The 25,114-nt window shown below is 42.9% G+C and overlaps 1 protein-coding gene across 2 annotated transcripts; it reads left to right on the plus strand.

Moving 5' to 3' along the window:
• LOC138962413 (uncharacterized) lies at positions 1 to 24,466 on the plus strand. Of its 2 annotated transcripts, none has more exons than XM_070334214.1 (6): positions 1 to 148; positions 13,854 to 14,059; positions 21,710 to 21,884; positions 22,418 to 22,601; positions 22,954 to 23,169; positions 23,403 to 24,466. In XM_070334214.1, the coding sequence occupies exons 1-6, from the start codon at positions 21 to 23 to the stop codon at positions 24,105 to 24,107; spliced, it is 1,614 nt and encodes a 537-aa protein (XP_070190315.1). In that variant the 5' UTR covers positions 1 to 20; the 3' UTR covers positions 24,108 to 24,466. The 2 variants fall into 2 exon arrangements, with proteins under 2 accessions (XP_070190315.1, XP_070190316.1); XM_070334215.1 differs by lacking the exon at positions 1 to 148 and adding an exon at positions 13,231 to 13,375.
• Positions 24,467 to 25,114: the final 648 nt, after the last annotated feature.

Here is a 25,114-nt window from a genome sequence, read left to right on the forward strand (position 1 = left end):
GATCGACCGGATGTAGTTCAATGGTGATTGTACAGACAGGCAATCCTGCGAAACTTGCTGCATATGCTATTACTCATCGTCAAGGGACAGTCAAAAAGAAACGGACATGCAACTTATTTACAGCGTATCAAGCAAGACAACAAGAAAGGTAAGTTTATAAAACGCTTTAAAATAGACAAAACGAAAAATTGACTAGAACTTCGATCTCGTGATCTTCAATGTTGCCTAAAATCAAACACAATAGCTAGGTCCAAACAAAATAATATTAAGCACACACAAAACACCTCTCACAGAGCACAACACAAGGATGTCATTTGGGGCGCAACACATCGCGTCGAACATGAAAGTCACAGCCAGCTACGGGAAGAACTGAGTCTTCAACCTACTCTTGAACGCGTCAAGAGAGGGGCTCTGGCGAAGCTCCAGCGGCAGGGAGTTCCAGACGGAGGGGCCCGCGGAGGGGAATGCACGCTGACCAGCAGATGCGAGTTTCGAGCGAGGTATGTGAAGGCGGAGTGGGTCAGCAGCAGAACGAAGGGGACGGTCGGAGGGCTGGGTGTACATGTCCAGGGAGGATTGAAGGTACTCAGGAGCCGAGTCGTTGAGACACTTGTAGACCAGAGTGGACAGTTTGTAGGAGATTCGGATGTTGACAGGGAGCCAGTGCAAGGAACGAAGTAGGGGGGGGGGGGGGGGGGGAGGTGTGATGTGATCTCGCTTCCTCTTCTTCAACACCAGCCTGGCAGCAGCGTTCTGGACTCGTTGTAGGCCATGAATGGATGAGGCGGGGAGGCCAGCCAGAAGGGAGTTGCAGTAGTCCAGTCGACTGAAGATGAGGGAGACGACCAGCTTCACACAGGCATCAGGGGTGAGGTAGCGACGGATGGAGGCGATGCGTCGTAGGTGGAAAAAGCAGGTCTTGATGATGAAGGAGATGTGTGTCTGCATGGAGAGAGTGGAGTCAAGAAAGACGCCAAGGCTCTTGACAGCAGGGGAGAATGGAACAGTCGCGTCATCCAGCTGGAGGTCGGTCACAGTGAGGGAAGCAATCTTCTGTCGTGTTCCAACGAGAAGGGCCTCCGTCTTCTCATTGTTCAGCTTCAACTTGTTCTCAGTCATCCAGTTCTTGATGTCAATGAAACAACTGGAGATGGACCGTTTTATTGATAAGCAACTTACAGTATGAGTTGCAGTTATGCTAAATGTACCCGTAAGCATACAGTTTCGCTTTAATATTCAGGTAATTATTTGTAGAAAAACATGTATCAGCATGTTTTATGCTCCCAAACAATGAACAACCCCCAAAGCAACAGAGTGACGTCCCCTGATTTGACAGTGAAACGTTGGGTTTCTCAGTTGCAAAAAAATAAAGTTGGCATGTTATTTCTCGCAATGAATAGGTCTGCATTCATCTGGGAGGTTGGTGCTATGATTACATGGTGAGCATGTTTTGAAGCCTTCGAGTCTTTAGTTTACATCGTAGTTGTCTTGAAATAATTAAACACCGTTCATTTCAGTACTGAACTGGCGTTGTAGTCTGCTTTATGTACGTAGGACAGTCAATCGACTTCCAAAATAGCATGGTCAGGCTCGAAATATGTCAGAAAAAAACACTTCTGCTTTTAGCCGCGGGAAATGTTAGGGTCAAGCATCATTGTTTGGTAATGTGGAGACGATAAGCTACATGCCACCAACACGGCGGATGAGAAGAATCACGGTGTGTCAACTGATTCCGTTCATACACCAGATGTTTCCGTTCATCCGCAGGATGTTTCCGTTCATAGAGCCTCATTTTCGACACTTGCTTGGGGAAAAACGTGGCGGTAAGTCGTGTGGGCAGCGCGCTTTTGTGATATTGCAAGAATAAGGTAGCTATAATTGGTTGGGCTATGTGTACGATAAGTACCAAGGTGCTAGTAATCCTCATGATAACACACGCGGGCCGAACGTGGCAGAATTGCCTGATTATTTTAACAGTTACTTGTTTTTCACTCTCTATTATCGAATCTGACCCCTGATTTGCTCATGATCACCAAAACCATTGCCTGTTACTACATTTCGCTTGAACAGAAGTTTATAGAAACCCATGGCTTTAGTACAATCATTAGTCTTCTAAAAACATGCAGATTCCGTTCATACACCATGTTTCCGTTCGTACAAAAGTGCATGTTTCCGTTCGTACGAACAGCGTTACATTCGTTACTGTTAGATCAGAGCGAAACAGGCCCCCACTACAAGTTCTGTGTGTTCCAATGGTCGTCAGATAGCACAAAGTACGAATGCGTGTGATATTGGACCTATGTGAAGATGAATTGAATTTGCAAAAAAAAGTTTTGTGTCCGTTCGTACTGATTTTGACGAAAAAATGTGTCCGTTCGTACCACTTTCATCAAATTGTTTCTGCATAGCGGAAGTTCCTCTGAACGGTCAACCCCCACCGCTCTAGTTCGTGTGACTTGCAGCCGTTTGTTGCGTTTTAGATTCAGAGGTACACAGTAACGTGCTATTGCAGATAAGCTCACAGCTAGTCGCATTGAAATCACAAACTGACGACTAAATTGTAAAAAAAGGAAATTGGATCACACGGGTTCACGATGGATCAGGTGTAAGACAAACCACGCAAAAATAAATTCTTTGGAACTTGCTCGCTCTTTACGAAGGGCATCTAGGAGGTTCTCAACCGGTGAGTGTTTAAATGAAAGGGTGTTTGTACTGTGTGTAAAAGCCTGACAGTGTCTGTGATGGTTTACGGGAGGCTGAGTGTGCCTTTAACGGTTTTTTTAAATCATACAAAATCCCAAATTAAATTTATGAAAAACGCACGCATTATTCTTTGGAGATGACAGTACTGAGAAGATTGCATCAGACAGAATTGTTGTAAGTGCAAAAGTGCGGAAGGACTAGTATTCCTAAAACATGCCTTTTGGCGCTTTTTTTACGTCACCATGACAACATACGCATAACATGTTCGAAAGTACTTTTGAGTATCAGCATTGCTCCTGTTTGGAGAGAAACAAAGCGAACGTTAAGCAACAAATAACGCATTTCACTACCGTGTCTAGGAAGAACTCTCATCCACCACTGACCTGTTCGCAAACCATTGCATCCTTACACGACGTTACTTCCCTTGAACAGAGAGTTTTTGTTTTGTTTTCGCATGGTATAGCTATTTTGACAAGTACGTTTTATATGTATCTCACGAGGGCAGGGACGATTTAACGTTTAACAACTGTATGAAATTAAATGAGCAGAAAAAGTTCTTTTCTGCGCAGGTATCAGCCAGGTGTCCCATGTAAAAGCTAGGACAAAAACTGTGATTATTCCACCCCTGCTTCTTTCCATCTAAAAAGTAGAAGATTGTTTCTTGAAGATAATCACCCAACAACCAAAGCTTTTTTCTCTGGTAAATGTACAGCGATTTGTTAAACACACACACAAACACACACACACACACACACACACACACACACACACACACAGACACACACACACACACACACACACACACACACACATTGATACACATATGCGCGCACGCACACTGGTCAGAGGAGGAGGAATACGGAAAAAAATAGCCTCAAGTGCCATGGAGAAAAAAGTTTGACAAATCTGTTTATTTAGACTTGCTTGCAATTTCAAAATTCAAAGTGATGGCAACTTGTCATCATAAATTCAAACCATTAACAGCTATTGTGTTTTCAGCGTAGCAATAGGGCCCGATATTTAGACGAGACAAGTATAATGCCGACGAGTCGAAGACGAGTCGCATTATACTTGTTCGAGTCTAAATATCGGACCCTATTGCTACGATGAAAACACAATAGCGTTTATATAGCTATTCTGACATTAAATTCTGTGTTAGAATCATGTTTTTGTCAGCGACAGGTACCAGAATGGTCCATGTCGTTGATTGCAGACGACGGTTCCCTTTCCGCATGAATCCACGGAAATAACCGAACATTGAAAAACCCACGGACATGTATTACGGAGAAAACTCGAGATAACCGGATGCTTAGCATTACGTCAATATGTTAGGAATCATATGACGTCATGACGTATCATGCTTGCCTACGTAGATTGTATGTTCGAAAGTCTGACTTCTGTTGGGAATTCGCGTGGTGAAGACAGCGGTAAATCTGTAGATGATAAGAGAACAAGGATAGTCTCAGAAGAAACAACGAAATGTTTTAGACCGGTAACTTCATTTCAACATTGCACTATACAATGGACGTTCTATGTAACAGGAGAGTTTGCTGATTTTGTGTTAAACATTGGAGAGATCGTCTGCTAGAATCCGAGATAGGTCGCTTCAGATTGCAGCTTCTGGAAATTTGCAAGGTTTGTTGCCTGTTAAAGAACTGGATTTTACACGTAATGTATGTCATGTACAGTAAGCAACAACAAAAACACACACAAAGCAAATGGCATCGTCTGTCGACTAGTCACAGAGTGACAGAAACAAACCTGGCGAGGTATGCGTGTACTTTATACACGTGGAAGAAACCGGAACCATGCGTCTTTGTTATTGCCGATATCGTTTGGATATCGGCAAAAATGGCCAACTTTCGTAGCGTTATGCTTTGATGATCGGAAAAGGGATGTGTGAGACCATCCAATCACAGCCCCCGAATTCCCCCACGTGTCCATCAGAATAGCTATATAGACTCATATCTACCGAAATAAAGATTGGTCTTTGCAGCCCAATGCAAAACTATTTGTCAAAGATGAAAATGCAACATGTGAATCTGCCGAACATGAACGTTCAATATGGACATGACTGACAAACATGAATAGTCCTATTCAAAGGTGGAAACGACTGCCAAACATGGAACTGTCTCGTTAACACATCCAGGAAACAATCTCAAATCTCAACTTGAACCTATTTGGATATTTGGTTTTCATTGTTCGAGTATTGTAAACAAATGATTTCATTCTAAAGAAACGGTAATGAAAGTTAATAATGATAATACATGTAAGAATATAAAAAGCAATATAACTGTGACGTACATTGAATTCTGGAAATTTCGTCAATCACAAATTAAACCAAAGAATGTCTGCAAAAGAAGGGACTCGTTACAAGATTACTTCCTCCGAAAACGGCGTATGGCTGCCTAAATGGCGGGGTAAAAAACGGCCATACACGTAAAATTCCACTCATGCAAAAACACGAGTGTACATGGGAGTTTCAGCCCACGAACGCAGAAGAAGAAGTTACAAGATTACAAAACACGCTTTGTCGTCCTTTACGCAGTGCAAACTCAACCCCAGAACAGAGCTCTCTTGGCCAGAAGGGCTGCAGCAGCTAGAGGTTGACAGGACCATCATCAGCCATCCACCCTCCAGGAATACCGCGACACTGGGCGCGGTGGTGTTGACGAAGGTTTGCTGACACTCTTCGTCAATGCAGCCCAACGTTGATCTGGCCAGCAGGGAGAGCTGTTCCTTGCACGTTGAACTGGATTTTTTCATCCTGGTAGGACTCTGCTGCCGGTTGCACAACGCGGGTCAGGTTCACCGCAGAGGGAGAGGAAGCGTTGTACGTCTGATCAGCCAGGAAGACGTTGACTTTCAGCATGTTGTCATCATCATCCTACACTCCGTAGGGAACCCCTGGATCTTCAGAGAACCCCAGCCGAGCTGCTGTGCAAGTTCTTTGGCAACCTCTGCAGCAGTGTGGTGGTAGTGAAGCGACGCGTTGCTCTCTCCTCGCCAAGTGGTGTTGCCTGTTGATCGCTTTGTCCGAGAACTCTTTGCCATGCTCCCAACGGCTGTGCTGTAGTCCGCGGATGGACCTTCAACATCACATGTGAGACGATTCAGGAATGGAACGCCATGCCCTGCCAGTGGGCGCTTGTTGCGCAGAGACTTTGAGAACTCGAGGATTTTGGGCAGGGTGACTTCGATGACCAGCTTTGTCATGAAGTCAGCCACCCCCTGTGCTGCTGCTGACCTGACCGAAAAAAATCCAGCCTCAGTGAATATGCTGGGGGGGGGGGGGGGGGGCGGGGTTGAGGGGGAGGGGTGAGGGGAAGAGGGGGTGAGGATAGGGGTAAGGGGAGGAAAGCCAGTCATGATAACAAGTTGTCTGGCCTTCTGGGAAATCGCTAATCACAAATTGCTGGCAATGAAAATAACAATTGTTTTTAGCTGTTAGTATTACTTATCATTGGCTGTATACAATACAACTCAGAAATCGATTTGATTATTAAAGGACAACAAAGACAAGACGGGATGAATTGATTACGAAATTTAAAGAGTTACACTGAGATTGAACACTGAAGTGCAAAATACATTGTCCAGCTTAAAAAACAAAACAAAACAAACAAACTTACCTTCAGCATTCCGAAGACAGTTTCCACGAACTCTGAAGTGAAGGCGCTCTTGACAGTCCAGAAGATCTTCCAGAAGTCTTGCACGGGAAGGCTACAGATGGAGGGAGCATCCTTGTAATGTTACATCCAGCATTATTATTATTATTATTGTGATCATTTTTATGCGCCTAATCTAGATATAGCCCTAGGCGCTTACATATTAATTTCTGCCGTTTGAAATGGAATTTTTTACAGACAGACAGACAAACAGACATTTTTTACACACAATATATAACGCATTCACATCGGCCAGTAAAGCTCAGTAGCCTATTAGGCGAGCATTCACCTTTCACGGCCTTTATCTTGCATTCGCCTTTCACGGCCCTGGTCTTGATGTCTTCACACGTTGGACATTCGAAAGGGCGCAGAAGAGGAACACGTTCTACCTATTGGGAACGATTGAGGAAAAAAAAAAGCACAAAACAAATTATTATTTGACAGGCAGACCAGGTTCATTTCTTCGAATTGGCTGAGGAGCAAAAAACACAAAATTAATCTTCTTAATCCTTATTGTAATCGATACACCTAGTACAGTGGAACTACTCAGATATAGAAATGCCATTGTTACCTGTGTTTGCTTGGTATGGATGAGCAGAATTGATTTAAATTTATCATTTAAAAGGAGGATACGCTGTCGGGCACCTGTGTTACTAATGAGGTCACATAAACAGCCTGTTGTGATAACCTATATGATGTGATGAACAATGCTTTGCCCTGCTTGTGATAACGTAAATATATATATTGTGATAAACAATTTCCTTATTGTTAACAGTTACAACTGTGAATGTCAGAGAGAGAGTGAGAGAGAGAGAGAGAGAGAGAGAGAGAGAGAGAGAGAGAGAGAGAGAGAGAGAGAGAGAGAGAGAGAGAGAGAGAGAGAGAGAGAGAATTCTTCTCCAAATATACCAACTGCGATAATTCCCCGCCGAATATCCCAACTGCGACAATTCCCCGCGAAATGTTGCCACTCGCCCTGGAAAATGTCCCCACCACGACAGTTCCCCGCCAAATGCCCCCACTACGACAACTACATTTGGCGACGAATCGTCGTAGATGGGCTGTTTGGCGGGGAATTGTCGCAGAGGAGTCCATTTTATGGGGAAATGTCGTTGTGGGGACATTTTGGTGGGAATTATCGTCGCTGGGACATCTGGCGGGGAGTTGTCGCAGTTGGAATATTTGGCGGGAAATTATCGCAGTTGCGGACATTTGGCGGGAAATTGTGACAGTGGGGACATTTTGTGGAGAAATGTCGTAGGGGGGGCTTTTTACAGTGAGCCCATGCTTGTAAAATCGTGCCGAATTAGCCCAATTGTTCCCAGATAGTCTCCGCATGACCCAACATGTTTTAAAATCGTCACCACGAGTTTTCGTCACACTCAACAATGGAACATTGCTTAAAGCCTGATAACAAACATCACTATGTTTCTTGGCTCGCTCACTTTTTCTGTTCACTCATCCAAAAGACTTTGCCATTTTTTTGGACAAAATCATCAGGCTCAAACAGGCGATGTAAAAGTCCCACGCTTTGAAGTAAGTTACTTCAAAGTGTGGGAAGATCCCCCCACACTTTGAAGTAAAAACTGAGTTTACTTCAAAGTGTGGGAAGATCCCCCCATACTTTGAAGTAAAAAATGGGTTTACTTCAGAGTGTGGGGCACATCCCCACACTTTGAAGTAATTTACTTCAAAGTGTGGGATTACTTCAAAATGTGGTGCAACATTGGCGTTCGAAGATGTTCCGTCTAGCAGACTTTAAAACGCGACGCAAACAGACACAGCGCAGACAGATAGCTCACAGAAGGACAGACAGAAACACTGAATGACAGACAAGACATACACACTCAAATGACGGGATACACGTATTATTGTGAGCACTGAATTAAAAACTTACGTCATGGAGTATGTGTTGCTCCTCAATAAAAAAAAAAGAAACTAAACTTCGTTTCTGCATGTGAACTGAGTTAGACACAGCCTTGATTAAGGTCACATCACTGTTTGCTAAATGTAACCTCTGATAATAAGAAGACATACTATCATTACCAAGGTTATCTGGACTCTATGGTGTCTTTTCAACTTGTATCGTTGTACTTATTTTTAAACCAGGAAGACTAATGCAAGAAACCACTCGGAGACAGAGACACTCAAAAAGAGACACGGACAGACAAAACCACACGGGTAGAAACACACATACACACACACACACGCACACACACACACACACACACACACACACACACACACACACACACACACACACGCAAGCAAGCAAGCAGGCACGCACGCACGCACAAACACACACACACACAAACACACACACACACACACACACACACAAACACACACACACACACAAACACACACACACACACACACAGACGCAAGCAAACAAGCAAGCACGCACGCACGCACAAACACACACACACACACACACACACACACACGCGCGCGCGCGCAGCAGCCTATATATGCTTGCGCTCCAGTTGTTTTACTATACCATACAAAGGATTTTACCGCCATGCCGTAGCCGTAGGCTCGAAGACTTGAAAACTTCTCATGCCGCGTTTAAATGTGTAACATATATTTTTCTGTACGAATCAGCCAGACGAGCGCAAAGGTCCTGAGAAATGTAAAGAAGTGCACACGGGAAACACGGATGTTGGCTCCTTGTCTGGTATATACGACTGTCCCTATCTTAACTTGCCAAACAATTATTGCGAAAATTGTCGCTCCCCAGGCTAAAAAACGTCGACATTGGCTGGATGCCGTCATTCGGTTGTCACCTTCTGGTTGTCGCCTTCGATTTGTAAGTAGAAGAAGATAAGTTATATAAATTTATCCTACATACGTGAGAGAGACACCCGTGAGATAATAATCGTTCAAATCACACGTGTGTATATCATGTAAATGAGGTCATGTCAAGCAAGTCTGACAGGGACCTGTTTTTCCACTGCTTATGATGCCAAAGTCACCGAGACAAACGTCATTATAGAAACAAAAATTGCGCTCGCTAATTACCCTCGATGAATCTTTAGAACTAACACGTCACGCCACACTTTCAGAGTGACGTTTCTTTGCATTGACGTAATAGATTGCACGAGGCTTTAGAAGAGATCGAGGTTCCAAAACAAGCGTCTTCAATTTAGCTGCCTCGACTGCAGGACATTTTCAGTAAAATACGTATAAGTTACAGCTCCGTCCATCCATGGTATCGCCTGATATTTTGTCGAGACTGGGTCAATGAATATGATGACGTCACTCGAGGCTCTGCCGAGAGTGACGTCATTATATTCTTTCACCCCGTCGAGACAAAATATCACGCGATACCATGGATGGACGGAGCTGTAACGTATATATGGCATGACCAAAGTAAAGAGAATTTGTCATGGGATGTGGAAACAAATCATTGGAAATTCACCATGGGCAATCAACCCAAGCCTAGAAGTTGTAGAACTATATTTTGTTTCAGTCTTGGCAAGGCCAGTTTTGTCCAGTTCCGGAAAAGACATCATGAATTCATTCACCCTGCCTGCCGAGATGAAAAAAACAATTCCATGGATGAAAACGTATTTAAGCTTATATCCCGTGACGCATCAAAGCTAAATTTTGTTTTGAAATGTCTTCACAACGTACAGATAACTTATAGCGACATAATCGCCTTCACAAGACAGGACAAACGCACACTTTGTTTTTCGTCTGCTACAAATCTAGTCTTGTTGGTTGACGGAGAGAATAAAGCTTCAATCGTACCTTCATCAACAGGAATAAATGCTCAATCCGCTGTCAGTTCGCAACTGAACCTTGTTTTTTTTTCTTTAACATTTTGGTTAACATTGAAACGGCAATCCAAAAGAGTGTTTCAGCTGTTTCAAGACACAGGCTTAGCTCCTTCTTTTGAGTTGCTTTTCAGTCTAAAATGACACCGGAAGCGAACAAATTGTCGCGTATACTGTCGTCACAAAAAGACGTCATGACAAAGTTACACGCAAAGCGAAAGAGACTTTGACGTCATTTACTTTTGTTCGGAATTTTCCGTCTGTTCCTAGCTTGTCAGTGAAGACCTGACGTGAGTAAGCTTACCCAAAACGTCTTTGTTCTCTATTCACATTGCAGCTGTGAAATAATCAGTCTTGTGTCTCGGTCGTGTAGGTACAGAGTTTGCTTCTGCAATCATTGTGTTCGTGTTGATGACGGCTTCATAAGACAAATCAGCAAATCTATCGTGAGGAAGACGTTTATGTACAAATCACCGAACCCAACCCATTTTTTGTGTGCATTTTTCTGAAGAATAAACTGCATGTGGTTAATTTCATCCGTTTAATGCTTGTCGAAACGAGCCATAAGGCTTTAGAATAAAAGATTTCACGCATTGCTTGGCCATCTGATCACAGATGAGGTCGCAGTTTGTATGTTGAATCTATGAATCGGCCAGAGATAGCTCTGCATTTCTGGTACGACCTTCCAGATTATCAACAGCGGGTTCATGGTCGGAATCAAGAGGTCAAATTTGCGTGGCTCCCAATCATTTCATAAAAGATTTCCATTTTCTTGTTTCTGCGGCTGCGCAAGTTATTTTGCCTAGGTCATGGCCGAACTTTAGGCCTACGGAGAAATATCGCTGGATATTTTCTCCCTGGATTAACAGAGACAAAGAAGGGAAGTCATGCTGTATACGTAAGTACAGTATGTAGGATAAACAGAATACTACATGGCTTGCTGTGTCGTACCAGATTTACACTCGTTGCTTTTTCAAATAGTGAACAGCTCGCTTTCGCTCGCAGTTCAATATTTAAAAAAACAACTCGTGTAAATCTGGTACGACACAGCAAGCCATGTAGTATTCTCTATGTCCACAGCACAGCTGGTCCTGATGTGAATATAATTACCGTGGTGTATTGGTCACCAACCTTGAAATGCATATAATTTTATTGGCTTTACCAAGAAATATTACGCTGTGTGCTTATGAGTCTCAACTTTTTTTTAGTTTGACTCGATCAACGTGAGCAAGTCCGAACGCATCCCAACTGCTGAGATCAACTATCGGGCTGTAGTTTGCCGTTGAAGAGCACTACGTCTCCAATGGAGTACGCACATACACAAGCGCACACGTTATCTTATCTTAATCTTATCACTTTCTGTCTGTCTGTTCTGTCCTTCTGTCTGTCAGTGTGTGTGTGTGTGTGTGTGTGTGTGTGTGTGTGTGTGTCAACGTTCTTCCTGGTTTAAAAATAGGTACAACGAAATCTGCATTAGAACGAAGTCCGGGTAACACCCCCTTGATCGTGGAACGCCTAGTTGTGTCCACCGCAGGCGCAACACACTTTTATGTCCCCCGCACGCGGAAGCAGAGTTGATATATCGCAAAAGAATTGCCCTGTGAAGGTATGTTATGGCAGATCACATTATTTATTATAGATATTCCGAAGCAGAATTGCCTAGGCTATGAGTACAATATTTTACTTAGGTCTTGTTGTGTACTCGTGAACAGTGGCGTTCGATTTTTGCCGAAGTCCTTGAAAATTATGCAGAAAGCTAAAGGTCTCAATTTCTTACAAATTAACCCAGAACTACCATTTGAATCACTATTCTAATACTCACAGTTCAATCTTCGATACCTTGCAGACTTGTATGCGCGTTTTGGGGCACCAGCATCGCGGATAAGCTGCTCTAATCTAGCGTTATTTTGTGGTACTCAATTCTCAGTGGGTAAGGTCCCCCGCAGACACCAGATAAGGTCCCCCGCATTTTTGCCGGAGTACGTACTACGCCCCCCGCATGTGCGCGCTGACATACCACATCATTCACAGCAAAACTAGCCCGTTTGAAGCGTTTTCTTTTGACACATGTTGGAGTACATCTGAAGATGTCAGATGCCAATCACATCCATAATTAGTGGATTTAGACGAAAACCATAGCTGTATGCGATTTTTTTCTGATAAACATAATGGCGGGGGATCTTACCCTAGTGTTGCGGTGGGGTGTAGTAGGCAAATCGACCAAGCTGCGGGGGATCTTACCCCGTCAAATTTCACTGTTGATCTTTATACCCGGGCGGGGATATAGCTCAGTTGGTAGCGCGCTGGATTTGTATTCAGTTGGCCGCTGTCAGCGTGAGTTCGATCCCAGGTTCGGCGGAAATTTATTTCAGAGTCAACTTTGTGTGCAGACTCTCTTCGGTGTCCGAACCCTCCCCCCGTGTACACTACATTGGGTGTGCACGTTAAAGATCCCACGATTGACAAAAGGGTCTTTCCTGGCAAAATTGCTTAGGCACAGTTAATAATTGTCTACCTATACCCGTGTGACTTGGAATAATAGGCCGTGAAAGGTAAATATGCGCCGAAATGGCTGCAATCTACTGGCCGTATAAAATTTCATCTCACACGGCATCACTGCAGAGCGCCTAGAACTGTACCCACGGAATATGCGCGATATAAGCGTCATTGATTGATTGATTGATACCCATCGTGAGTCTAAACTAAGCGAAGCTGAAACTTAAAAATGGAAAGCAGTATCCACAAGTAGTTAGACTTTGACAAGCAAGAAGATTTAAGCCCTTCTGTTGACCGTGATTTGTGTTATTTTATCATTTTTAACGTGGGGAACAGTATTTCTGACCTGTCTTGGTGAAATTTCTTCTCTTATGTAGTACACGAGAGTATAAAATGGTAAGAAAACTGGCTGATCCAATGCAAAAAAAAGTACCGGTCAGTATGATATAAACTTCAATACAAGAAAGTCTGGTTATCTACTATTTTAAGGCATTAATTTGGAGACACCTACCATGTGGTTGGTCTTGCGGGGGACATAAAAGTGTGTAGCTCCTGCGGTGGACACAACTAGGCGTTCCACGATCCAGGGTGTGGGTAAGTCTGATAGTTTGTCTACTCCTCAAGTGACATTTTGCAAACAGTGCTGTGACACTGAATAGGCAGTTTCTGACTCAGTTCCCATGCAGAAACGAAGTTTATTTTATTGTCACTGAGAAGCAACACATGCAACAGGTTAGTACCATCATAGTTCGCGATGAAGATGTTTGACTCTGTTGTTGTTTTTGTGTGAAGAAAAACGCAATTATTCGTTTGTGTTCGAAAGATCAGTCCTCTCGCAAATACATGACAAATTTGACAATGAAACCAACGGCCTGGCAACTTATCTGCATCTCTATATTAACACAAACAGGTTCTCAGTTTTTAACACAATTTTAGAACTGAAGCTGTTTTGTGGACAGCAAAAGAGCAGGTTACGAGGTAAGACTTTTGAAAATCTACCTTGCATTACAGTGCAATTCTTTTCTTTTCAATTTTGTTCTATTCTATTCAGTACCAAAACAATTTTCTCCACACAGTATTTTTTAAGTTTTTCGTGTCATTTGAGAGTGTCTGTTTGTCGTTTTGTCTGTCGTTTTCTTCTGTCTGTCTGTCTGTGTCTGTCGCGTTTAAAGTATACCAATACCTATTCGTTTTACCGACATTTCTTCAGGATTTCCGGACTCTATAATATCACAATGACGTCATCACTTGCGAAAGTTGTGGTCATCCTCATGACGCTGGCTCAAGCGTTAGCAGACTGTGACAGCAACTTCGGACCAAGCGGCACTGTAGATTGCATTCCCATACCTAGATACAACAATGAGCCTCAGTGGGCCACCTGTCTTACCGATGCGTACATCCAGTCCAAGTCAAAAGGTAGGGGAAGGCTGGAAAACGAACCACGTTTTTGTTCATGCTGATAACGTATTTGTTTTCTAACGAAGGTGTTTCATTTATTTTTGGAAGACTGCATAGGTTCTGAGCAAATGCATTTAATGATCTAACATTTCACACGAAGCATTTGCTCAAAAACTATGCAGTCTTCCGGAAAATGTTTTAAAACCTATGAGTAACAGATTTCTGGACTACCAACCCTCCCCCCCCCCCCCCCCCAAACAAAATCATGATTTTGCATGCAGAAAGATACATTATTGCTACAAGTACTACCGAAGAGTCATTTTAGTACGACGATTGGCGTAAATTTGCTAATCTTGAACACCCATGAGAAAAAAGAAAGAATTGTTTTAGTTGTTTTTAAGCGAGAGAGATTATCGCCGAGTGCCTCTTAAAGGGGCAGCGCAGGAGTCAATTCATTGCTGAAGCAACGACTTGTCGTTTTGTTTTGATTACGATATAAACAGTCACAAACTTTACAAAACTATCTCACAGATGCCTACACATACCTTTAGTGTTGTCAGCCAAACGAAACTCCATGCGGTTTGTCACTGGCATCTCCCGCCAAAATGTAATTAACATTTCCCGTGGTCACGTTCTGGTGCTGAAGGCTGTGTGCGGTATGCCAACATGGACCCACATACCATCTTTGACAATGTTCTCACGTAATCAAATATAACGGCTTGACGGAAACTGCCCAAAATAGAAAGAATTCTCCCTCTCGCCCAGACTAGTAGTACACTTCTATGTAGACGTAATTAGTTCACGTGCGGGGCCTGATGTGAGCCAGATCGAAGGACATGCGCTCCGGCCCGAAAAAATATCAAAACAAGTTAGTAATAAATTGGCAGTTTTTGACTCCTTTCATGAAAGTCAATGAGACTTGGTATTTTTTCAAAATGGCTGCCCTTAAAGGTCATCCACATTGAAAAATGAAACTTTGCACAAAACATCTACATACTAAGTGAAGTCGCATGCCGAAAATCTTTTTTCCGAAAAATGCTTCTTTTTTTTATATTGAATAAAATCTACTTCGGATAACCTTTTGCACCTGTGAAAACCGCGCCCACGTGATCATTTGCCTCGTGACGTCAGCGTATGTAGTCAACAATGGCGGCGCATATCTCGGATAGTGTTAGTTCTGAACCAAAACGAAGAAAAACTTCCAATGGCCTATATTGTGCGGTTGGGCGATGCACAAATAAACAAGCCGATGGCTACACCTTGCACCGCTTCCCGGAAAAAAAAACCAGTCCGTGATAGGTGGGTACGTTTCGTGCAAGAGAAAAGAGTAAACTTTGGCCCAAAGTATCTTAGTATGGGACACCGACTTCGTCGTCTGCGATTTGCCATGAACATTTCGAAGGTGACTGCTACCCTCCACGTGAGGCATTGGTGAGAAGTTTCGGAATTAAAACAATAAGGACTCTAAAGCCTGGTTCAGTTCCAACCATCCATCGGGGATGTCACACGCGAAACACACAGATGAAGCGCGGTGCGTGTTTTCACATAAATATCGGTCAGTGTCAGCTTGACCCGTCCAGCTATCGCCCTGTGTTTGGGTTTGTAAACAACACGGCTGGCAGTGCCCACGGTCAGTGTCAGCTTGACCCGTCCCGCTACCGAGCTGTGTTTGTGTTCTATTTGTCGCATTATTATTATATTTTTTTAATTTATTTATTTTGTTGGTAAATCACTAATTCTTATTAGTATTTTCGTTTTAAATAAATACATTCAGGTGTGCATATGGGCGGGGATATAGCTCAGTTGGTAGCGCGCTGGATTTGTATTCAGTTGGCCGCTGTCAGCGTGAGTTCGATCCCAGGTTCGGCGGAAATTTATTTCACAGAGTCAACTTTGTGTGCAGACTCTCTTCGGTGTCCGAACCTCCCCCCGTGTACACTACATTGGGTGTGCACGTTAAAGATCCCACGATTGACAAAAGGGTCTTTCCTGGCAAAATTGCTTAGGCACAGTTAATAATTGTCTACCTATACCCGTGTGACTTGGAATAATAGGCCGTGAAAGGTAAATATGCGCCGAAATGGCTGCAATCTACTGGCCGTATAAAATTTCATCTCACACGGCATCACTGCAGAGCGCCTAGAACTGTACCCACGGAATATGCGCGATATAAGACTCATTGATTGATTGATTGATTATTTGGCCAAGTGTGTGTGTGCTCGAATAATGTCAAATTTGTGACATACTATGATCAATACTTGAATGCTTAATGTGTGTGTACTTTGAGCAAGTCTTTACAAGAACTGACTTTCAGTGGTAAATTAACTCTTAGCTACACATAGCTTTGTGGACTAATGATTGTGCTTTTCGCTATCTGAGAGGATGGGTGAATGTGCCTGTGAATGTTTATGTGTTGGTTATTGTTTACTTGAGACAGGATGGAAAGTAAGAGAAAAGAGTAAGTTGTTGAGTTTATTGGAAAAGTAAGTTGTGTACCGTAGAATTTGTTGTTAGGCCAACAAAAAAAATAGGTCTGTTTACGGTAACCCGACCGACCCTATTTTTTTCGCGCGACCCTAGACTTTTTTTTGGCATTTGGGAAAAAAAAAGAAAAAAAAATCTTTTGTTTTTTTGTGCAAAATAACGTAAAAATAGAATTTTTTGGAAAAAAAAAAAAATCCCGACCTACCGACCCTATTTTTTTGGCCTATGTTACCGTAAACAGACCTATTTTTTGGGGGGGGGGGGCCTTATGTTGACAAAACAGTTTAAAAAAGAGCAGACCTGACTCTGCAAGTGATAACTTATAACTACTTGTTTCAATGACTTTGAGGTATGAGTGAGGTGAGACACCACCACACAATCCACATGTGAAATATATCTGACCGCTTTCGCTATCTCATGGTGACACAAAAACAAAGGTGGATGTGACAATGGCAGTATTAACTTGTTTTTATTAGTTAAATTCGTATACACATTTGAAAATCATAAAAAGCTACACTCCCCACCCACCCCCATGCTCCTTGCACACAAAAATATACCAACTACAGCATGTTACAAACTACATGATTTTACTGTTGCACTTCTGTATCTTAAATATAAATAAATAAACACACTTTTTCAAATCAATGTGTGGCACAAGCTGAACCAACTACAAACACACATCAAAATAGTTTTCTCGTCAATGTAATAATTACACATTAACATGCTTCCATTTGAAACTTCGAGGTCTTCATCGGGGATTGACGCCCGACAAAAGCTAATTGAAGCCCGACGGAGCGAAGCGACGGAGGGCTTCAATTAGACTTTGGGAGGGCGTCAATCCACGATGAAGACCGAGAAGTTTCAAATGGAAGCATGTTAATGTTATTGTAATTCAATCTGACGACGATCTCTTTCCTGCTTTCATGCGGTTGTAAACAGACAGAATTGGTTCTGTTCTGTTCACACACTACTTTCAGTCCACCTACCTGCAAGGGTCAAGTCCCAAGAAATATGTCTCTGTATTCCTATCGTATCACTCTGCTCCTGTTTTGTTTTCTTTCACACACATTTTCCCTTCTTTTTTGACGGGTTTCTGGACACCAAACTCTAAAACAAATTCTTTCATCACAAAAGCGATCTTTGGAATTGACTGACGTAGTCCGGAAGAATTCATGCATCAACTTACGTCACGTATTCGACGTCATCACTTCGCATACCTTATGGTCTCGGTATTTCGTTGGTCTTCATATTTCCCACTTGTAAAATGACCCTCAAAGCTAACCGAGACTAGTCAGGCGGTATTAATGCGCCTCGCCAGCAGGTTGTTTAATGGATTTTTTAGCGAGTGGCTATCGACAATTATCCTACATACGTGAGAGAGACACCCGTGAGATAATAATCGTTCAAATCACACGTGTGTATATCATGTAAATGAGGTCATGTCAAGCAAGTCTGGCAGGGACCTGTTTTTCCACTGCTTATGATGCCAAAGTCACCGAGACAAACGTCATTATAGAAACACAAATTGCGCTCGCTAATTACCCTCGATGAATCTTTAGAACTAACACGTCACGCCACACTTTCAGAGTGACGTTTCTTTGCTTTGACGTAATAGATTGCACGAGGCTTTAGAAGAGATCGAGGTTCTAAAACAAGCGTCTTCAATTTAGCTGCCTCGAATGCAGGACATTTTCAGTAAAATACACGTAAGCACAGTATGTAGGATAAACAGAATACTACATGGCTTGCTGTTCCGTACCAGATTTACACTCGTTGCTTTTTCAAATAGTGAACAGCTCGCTTTCGCTCGCAGTTCAATATTTAAAAAAACAACTCGTGTAAATCTGGTACGACACAGCAAGCCATATAGTATTCTCTATTTAGTCACCGGTAATTTTTAATGAGTTGGGGCATTCTGACCAATCACAGGATCTGTTTCATTAAAACGCAAACTTGACTGAATTACAATAATATTTAATATTTTCTCGTCAATGTAATAATAATATTTAATCACAATGACAATGTATTATCAATAAAATTGGAACACATAAGGATGCAAAAATGGGCTGATGCTGTCATATAATGTAATATTACTCTGGGTCCCTATAACCCACGTACTGCTCATCTGCACTAGGAAACTGTTCTCTAATTCTTGCAACCGCACAAGCTGGTAAGGTGACCCTGATGTCTCTCCCCAGCCATTTCCAGACCCACCGCACAAGCATGCAGTAAGCTACATACCGATACCGCCTGGAAAGAAAAACAAGCATACAGTATTAATGACAGTATCAATCAATCAATCAATATGTATGAGGCTTATATCGCGCGTATTCCGTGGGTACAGTTCTAAGCGCAGGGATTTTAAAAAAAAATGTGTATGCAATTTATATCGCGCACATATTCAAGGCGCAGGGATTTATTTATGCCGTGTGAGATGGAATTTTTTTTACACAATACATCACGCATTCACATCGGCCAGCAGATCGCAGCCATTTCGGCGCATATCCTACTTTTCACGGCCTATTATTCCAAGTCACACGGGTATTTTGGTGGACATTTTTATCTATGCCTATACAATTTTGCCAGGAAAGACCCTTTTGTCAATCGTGGGATCTTTAACGTGCACACCCCAATGTAGTGTACACAAAGGGACCTCGGTTTTTGATCTCATCCGAAAGACATATAACGTGCGCCACACACAAGACCCTTTTGTCAATGGTGGGATCTTTAACGTGCACACCCCAATGTAGTGTACACGAAGGGACCTCGGTGTTTCGTCTCATCCGAAAGACTAGCACCCACCACCTAGGTTAGGAAAGGGGGGAGAAAATTGCTAACGCCCTGACCCAGGGTCGAACTCGCAACCTCTCGCTTCCGAGCGCAAGTGCGTTACCACTCGGCCACCCAGTCCACAGTACACAAAGTGTACAATCAGGATACTTGAAAACATTCCCCATATTGCTTTACTCAGAATTAGCACATGCGAATAAATGAATTGTCTTGAAATAAAAATTAATATCTGACAATTAATTTTCATTTTTTTATTTTATTGTTATTTGTTTTTGTACATCTATGACATAAACCTATTTATAGTATCATGATTACAATTCTAAAAAAAAAAAAAACTTACTCATTAGCATCCTGTATAGCCCTCCCATACTGCTTGTTGTACCAGTGATAGCATGTCTCCAAGACATAGTGGTCCAAGCACACTGATCTGAAGCCAGGGTGGTCAGTGATGCAGCCCACCCCTGTGCTTACTGTCAGTGATTCCATTTCTGGAATTTCTTGACAACAGCGGCATTCTCGGATTGAGCCCATGCCTGCACAGTTTGCGCACTGACACCTGCACACACAAAATTTGATACAAGTTTAGTTCAAAATCTCTGCAGTCTACAAACTTACACAAAAAAATTGATCTACTAAGGCAGTAAAACAACTGAAATGGACAAATTCACAACCAATGGTAGTGACCATTATGTCTAGACAAAACCATAATAAATTGTTATTCCATTGGAACATTGGTATATCCATACGTGTACTGATTTGGCTAGTTTTAGTTTTGGGGACTGCTACCAGCAATGATTGAGTGGGCATACTGACTACTCAGTAGGATGATGTTTTGACTAAAATTATAATCAGGAATGCGCATCACTTTCTGGCATGCATGAATTGCATCAAGGGTAAAAGAAGACATCGCACAAACTTTACAAATTACTGACTGCAAAACAAGCTCTACCAGAATCGATTCTATAATAGGAATATATACGAGGAAGAGTCTCACAATCACTGAATCAGTGGTAGTTTCTTCCCAGTTGGTGGACATCAAACGATCGAGAGACTCGCTAACATCGTCTCTGTCGGGTGTTTCCTCAACCTCAGCATCGGACAGCTCAGGTTCAAACTGGTATGGTTGAAGATCGTGTTCATTCAAAACCTCAAAATCACTACTGTAGCACGATAGTTCCAGTGAAGAAACGCTGCTTGTTTCACTGTTTTCTTCATGGTCTGCCATTGCCAATACAGCTGCTGACGTCACTGCGAGGGGAGATCAGCTATGGCTGCGTTTTAGATTCTTACTTCCCTTACCCTTAATTGCAGGTATATGAAAACCCACTTTCATTGATCGATATCTATTAAACCAAAGGACTTTGCTTGCCAATATTTTGCATCTGGTACTATTTAGTAATGTTCTCTCAGCAGAATTTTTTTGACCGAGCAATGTGGTTGACCTTTAAGGCATATGGCTGAAAGCCGAGGGGCTCCGTCGTTCTGGACGTGACAAGCTCAGTAACTTTAAAACACGCTGCGGTCACGCATGTCTGGGCACAGCTGAAGCACAGCGATATAATTATCAAAAGAACATTTCAAATGCGTATACAGGACTAGGAGTCTAGTTAGTTAGTTGGTTGTTGCTTTTTGGGTCCAGCGGACCATATAGGCCAAATCAGGACCCCACTAGGAGTCTACTCCTGAGAACAGGAAGTAAAATCAAAATAGGCCAGCCGCCCAATTGACCTGTTCCGAATTAAAAAGATAGACAGTATGAAAAAAGAAAGAATTCAAACCAGGTATTTAAGCTCAAAAATTGAATATTTGTTTCATTTCAAATTTACTAATGTATTCAGTGAGTGGTAATTCTTGTGCAAAAGTCAGAGACCCACACTCAAGCTTGACAAGTTATCTTAAAAATAAGGGCTTAACGTTTCCATTTCTTTTTATATTTCTCCGCCGCTATCCTTGAGCATGCTTACATTAAGACTATCCTTTAAAGACGCCATTTCACTTTGAATTACTTTTTTTTAGTCTGAGGCGTACAATAGAAGCATGTTTTCTGTCAACTCATAGCGGGTAGGTGTAGTAGAAGCACCAGTGTGTGTGTGTGCTTGTGTGTGTGTGTGTGTGTGTGTGTGTGTGTGTGTGTTTGTGTGTGTGTATCAGTGTGTGTGTGTGTGTGTGTGCGTGTGTGTGTGTGTGTGTGTGTGTGTGTGTGTGTGTGTGTGTGTGTGTGTGTGTGTGTGTGCGTCCGTGTGTGTGTGTGTGTATTAATAATCTAACAGAAGGAAAGCAGTATATCTGCTTCGGGCTTCTAACGCACACGACCCACAACCAAGTTACGGATTCTTGTCTCTTTTGATTATGAAACAGTATTGCAGAAACAGAACAATGTTTAACTGCAAACAGGTAGACACCTATGCGAGGATAGGACAATAACTTACTGCTACTACCAGTGCATGCTTGAGATCTTGAGCGAAGAGGACGGACCAGTCTCCCCGCGTTGTTCCTGTGGCAATGATGAAAGCAGCACTACAACTCTTTGTCCACCAAGGGAAATTGTTCTTCCCGACCGTTGTTTCAGGTATAACATGCACTTTTTATCAATTCAACGAGAATTCATATGCAAGTGGCACACCGCATTGGTCATTTTGGCGTGCAAAAAAACCAAGTGTTCACGACGCCCTTTAAACAGACTCGTGATTCATAAAATACCTTCACGTGTGCTGTGTCCATGAGGTGTGATTTAGCTGCCTTTCCCAGCTGTTTTTCTTCGAGTTTGGCTGTCTTGCTGTCTTTCTGTCTGGCTGGCTGATTGGTTCTCTCTCTCTTCTTTGTCTCTGTCTCTCTCTCTCTCTCTCCCTCTTTCTTTCTCTTTCTCTCTCTCTTTTTTCTCTCTCCCTCTCTCTTCTCTCTTTCTTCCCTCTCTCTTTCTCTCTCTCTCTCTCTCTCTCTCTCTCTCTCTCTCTCTCTCTCTCTCTCTCTCTCTCTCTCTCTCTCTCTCTCTCTCTCTATCTATCTATCTCTCGCTTTATCCCCGTTTGCCATCATGAGATACATCCATGTAAACTGGTCTTTAGGCCTACAATATTTCTCTTCGTCGTTTTAACTCACCAGCCCTGATGGTACCAATTGTGGCTGGTACCGTGACTGTCTGGAGGCCAGGTTCCAATGTTCCAGCGGTGCGGATGACTACGGCATCACCTATGCCGAGAAATACTGTAATCTCTATGATGACAAGTACCAAGACTTCTCATCGCTCGGGCAACGGTGGATAAGTGCTGTCAGGAAGTGTTTGCAGGTTTGTCTCGCACCTTGTATTACAGCCTGCAACTTGCGGGACTGACTGATCCATGGGGCTGAATTAAAGAATGATTTCTGCCCACAGTCACAAAACATTGACCTCATTATAGTTACAGGGATGCACGACAGGTTATCCTCCTTTTAAATGATAAATGGAATCCATTTTGCACATCCTTACAAAGCCAACACTGGGAACAATGGCAATTTCGCGATCAGTACTCGAGTGCATCAATACCATGAAAAGTTAGAAGTATTTTTTCTGTAGTACCTTAGCTTATTCGAAGAAATGAACTTGGTCTGCCTCTCAGATGATAAATCGTTTTGTTTTTTTCCCCAATCGTTTCCTATAGGTAGAACTTGTTCCTCTTCTGCGCCCTTTCGAATGTCCAACGTGTGAAGACATCAAGACCAGGGCTTTCAACTCGCACTCTGGATGTTACGTAGCACCTCACAAGAATGCTCCCTCCATCTGCAGCCTTCCAGTGCAAGACTTCTGGAAGATCTTCTGGACTGTCAAGAGCGCTTTCACTTCAGAGTTTGTGGAAACTGTCTTCGGAATGCTGAAGGTAAGTTTGTTAGTTTTGTTTGAAAAAAAAAATTGTAAGTTGGTCAATGTATTTTGCACTTCAGTGTTCATTCTCAGTGTAACTCTTTAAATTTTGTATTCAATTCATCCTGCGATTTCCCAAAAGGCCAAAAACATGTTATCAGGACTGCTTTCCTCCCCTTACCCTCTCCCCCCTCCCCCTTACCCCCCCCCCCCCACACCATATTCACTGAGGCTGGATTTGTCGTTCAGGTGCTGAACAGCTGCACAGTAGCAGCAGCACAGGGTGTGGCTGACTTCATGACAAAGCTGGTCATCGAAGTCACCCTGCCCACAATCCTCGAGTTCTCCAAGTCCCTGCGCAACAAGCGCTCACTGGCAGGAGAACATGACCGTCCATTCCTGAATCGTCTCACACGTGATGCTGAAGGTTCATCCGCGGACTACAGCACAGCCGTTGGGAGCATGGCAAAGAATTCTCGTACAAAGCGATCAACAGGCAACACCACTTGGCGAGGAGAGAGCAACGCGTCGCTTCACTACCACAAAATTGCTGCAGAGGTTGCCAAAGAACTTGCACAGCAGCTCGGCTGGGGTTCTCTGAAGATCCAGTGGTTCGCCTACGGAGTGTACGCTGAGGATGCCAACATGCTGAAAGTCAACGTCTTCCTGGCCGACCAGACGCTCAACGCTTCCTCTCCCTCTGCGGTCAACCTGACCCGCGTTGTGCAACAGGCAGCAGAGTCCTACCAGGATGGAACGATCCATTTCAACGTGCGTGGAACAGCTCTCCCCGCTGGCCGGATGTTGGGCTGCATTGACGAAGAGTGTCAGCAAACCTTCGTCAACACCACCGCGCCCAGTGTCGCGGTATCCCTGGAGGGTGGATGGCTGATGATGGTCCTGTCAACCTCTGCTGCAGCCCTTCTGGCCGAGAGAGCTCTTTTCTGGGGCTGACTTCTTACGACGTTGTGAAGGTCTACAAACCAAGATGCTGAAGACCATATTCTTCTTCTTCTTCTTCTTCTTCTTCTTCTTCTTCTTCTTCTTCTTCTTCTTCTTCTTCTTCTTCTTCTTCTTCTTCTTCTTCTTCTTCTTCTTCTTCTTCTTCTTCTTCTTCTTCTTCTTCTTCAGCGTTCGACGGTTGTGTCCCTCATAACCTTGAAGACCATATTCAAGACTTAGAGTTCATTTTTGGAATGAATTTGTAGTGATCACTATTTATCGTATAAAGAAAGGGAGAAGTCTATAATACACTCTAAATCCTCTTTCAAAAACATGCCATCGATTCCTCCTATCTCTGCCCCTCCTCCGCCCTCCCTTCTCCTTCCTCCCCCCCCCCCCCCCCCGTCACACCCCCCCCCAACACCTCCGTCGTTTGTGTTTGTTTCTAGTTAGTTTGTTTGTTTTAACTCTGGCCATTATATGCCACCCACCCCCCACCCCCCTATTCGAAACCAGAACTCCAACCATTCCACATTTAAACGGCTTTAAACTGTCAGTGTATCCACAAGCGTCATTTTGCATCCTTGCATGACTCAGTTACCCGTTGTTTGTTTTTTGTGTTGTTGTATTTCTTATTAGCTGTTGCTGCATCACTGAGTAGTAATATAATAATGATTCAGCTATTTTTCTTGCACAAATCCTACTATAGCAATATGATCTCTAACTGCAGTTTATTTTATTACATTGCGTTCATAATCTTTTTTACAACTCTGATACTGTTTTATTTTAAATGATTTTACGCATTAATTTTGAGCACCGCCGACTGAGTGAGAAACGCAGCGTTGTGTTTACAAGGGATTACATTTTAAGTGTTCCTTGTTTGACCATTATCAGGCACATATCGCTCATTCAAAGGAACATCGCACCCTCCTTATTTACCTTCTAAACAAAACCGATCTGATTTGACTTAACAAAAAAAACCAAGGAAACAATAAAATGAACAATTTCATGTTCTGGAC

The sequence above is a fragment of the Littorina saxatilis genome, linkage group LG3 (genome assembly GCF_037325665.1).
Source record: "Littorina saxatilis isolate snail1 linkage group LG3, US_GU_Lsax_2.0, whole genome shotgun sequence".
NCBI classification, from domain to species: Eukaryota; Metazoa; Mollusca; class Gastropoda; order Littorinimorpha; family Littorinidae; genus Littorina; species Littorina saxatilis.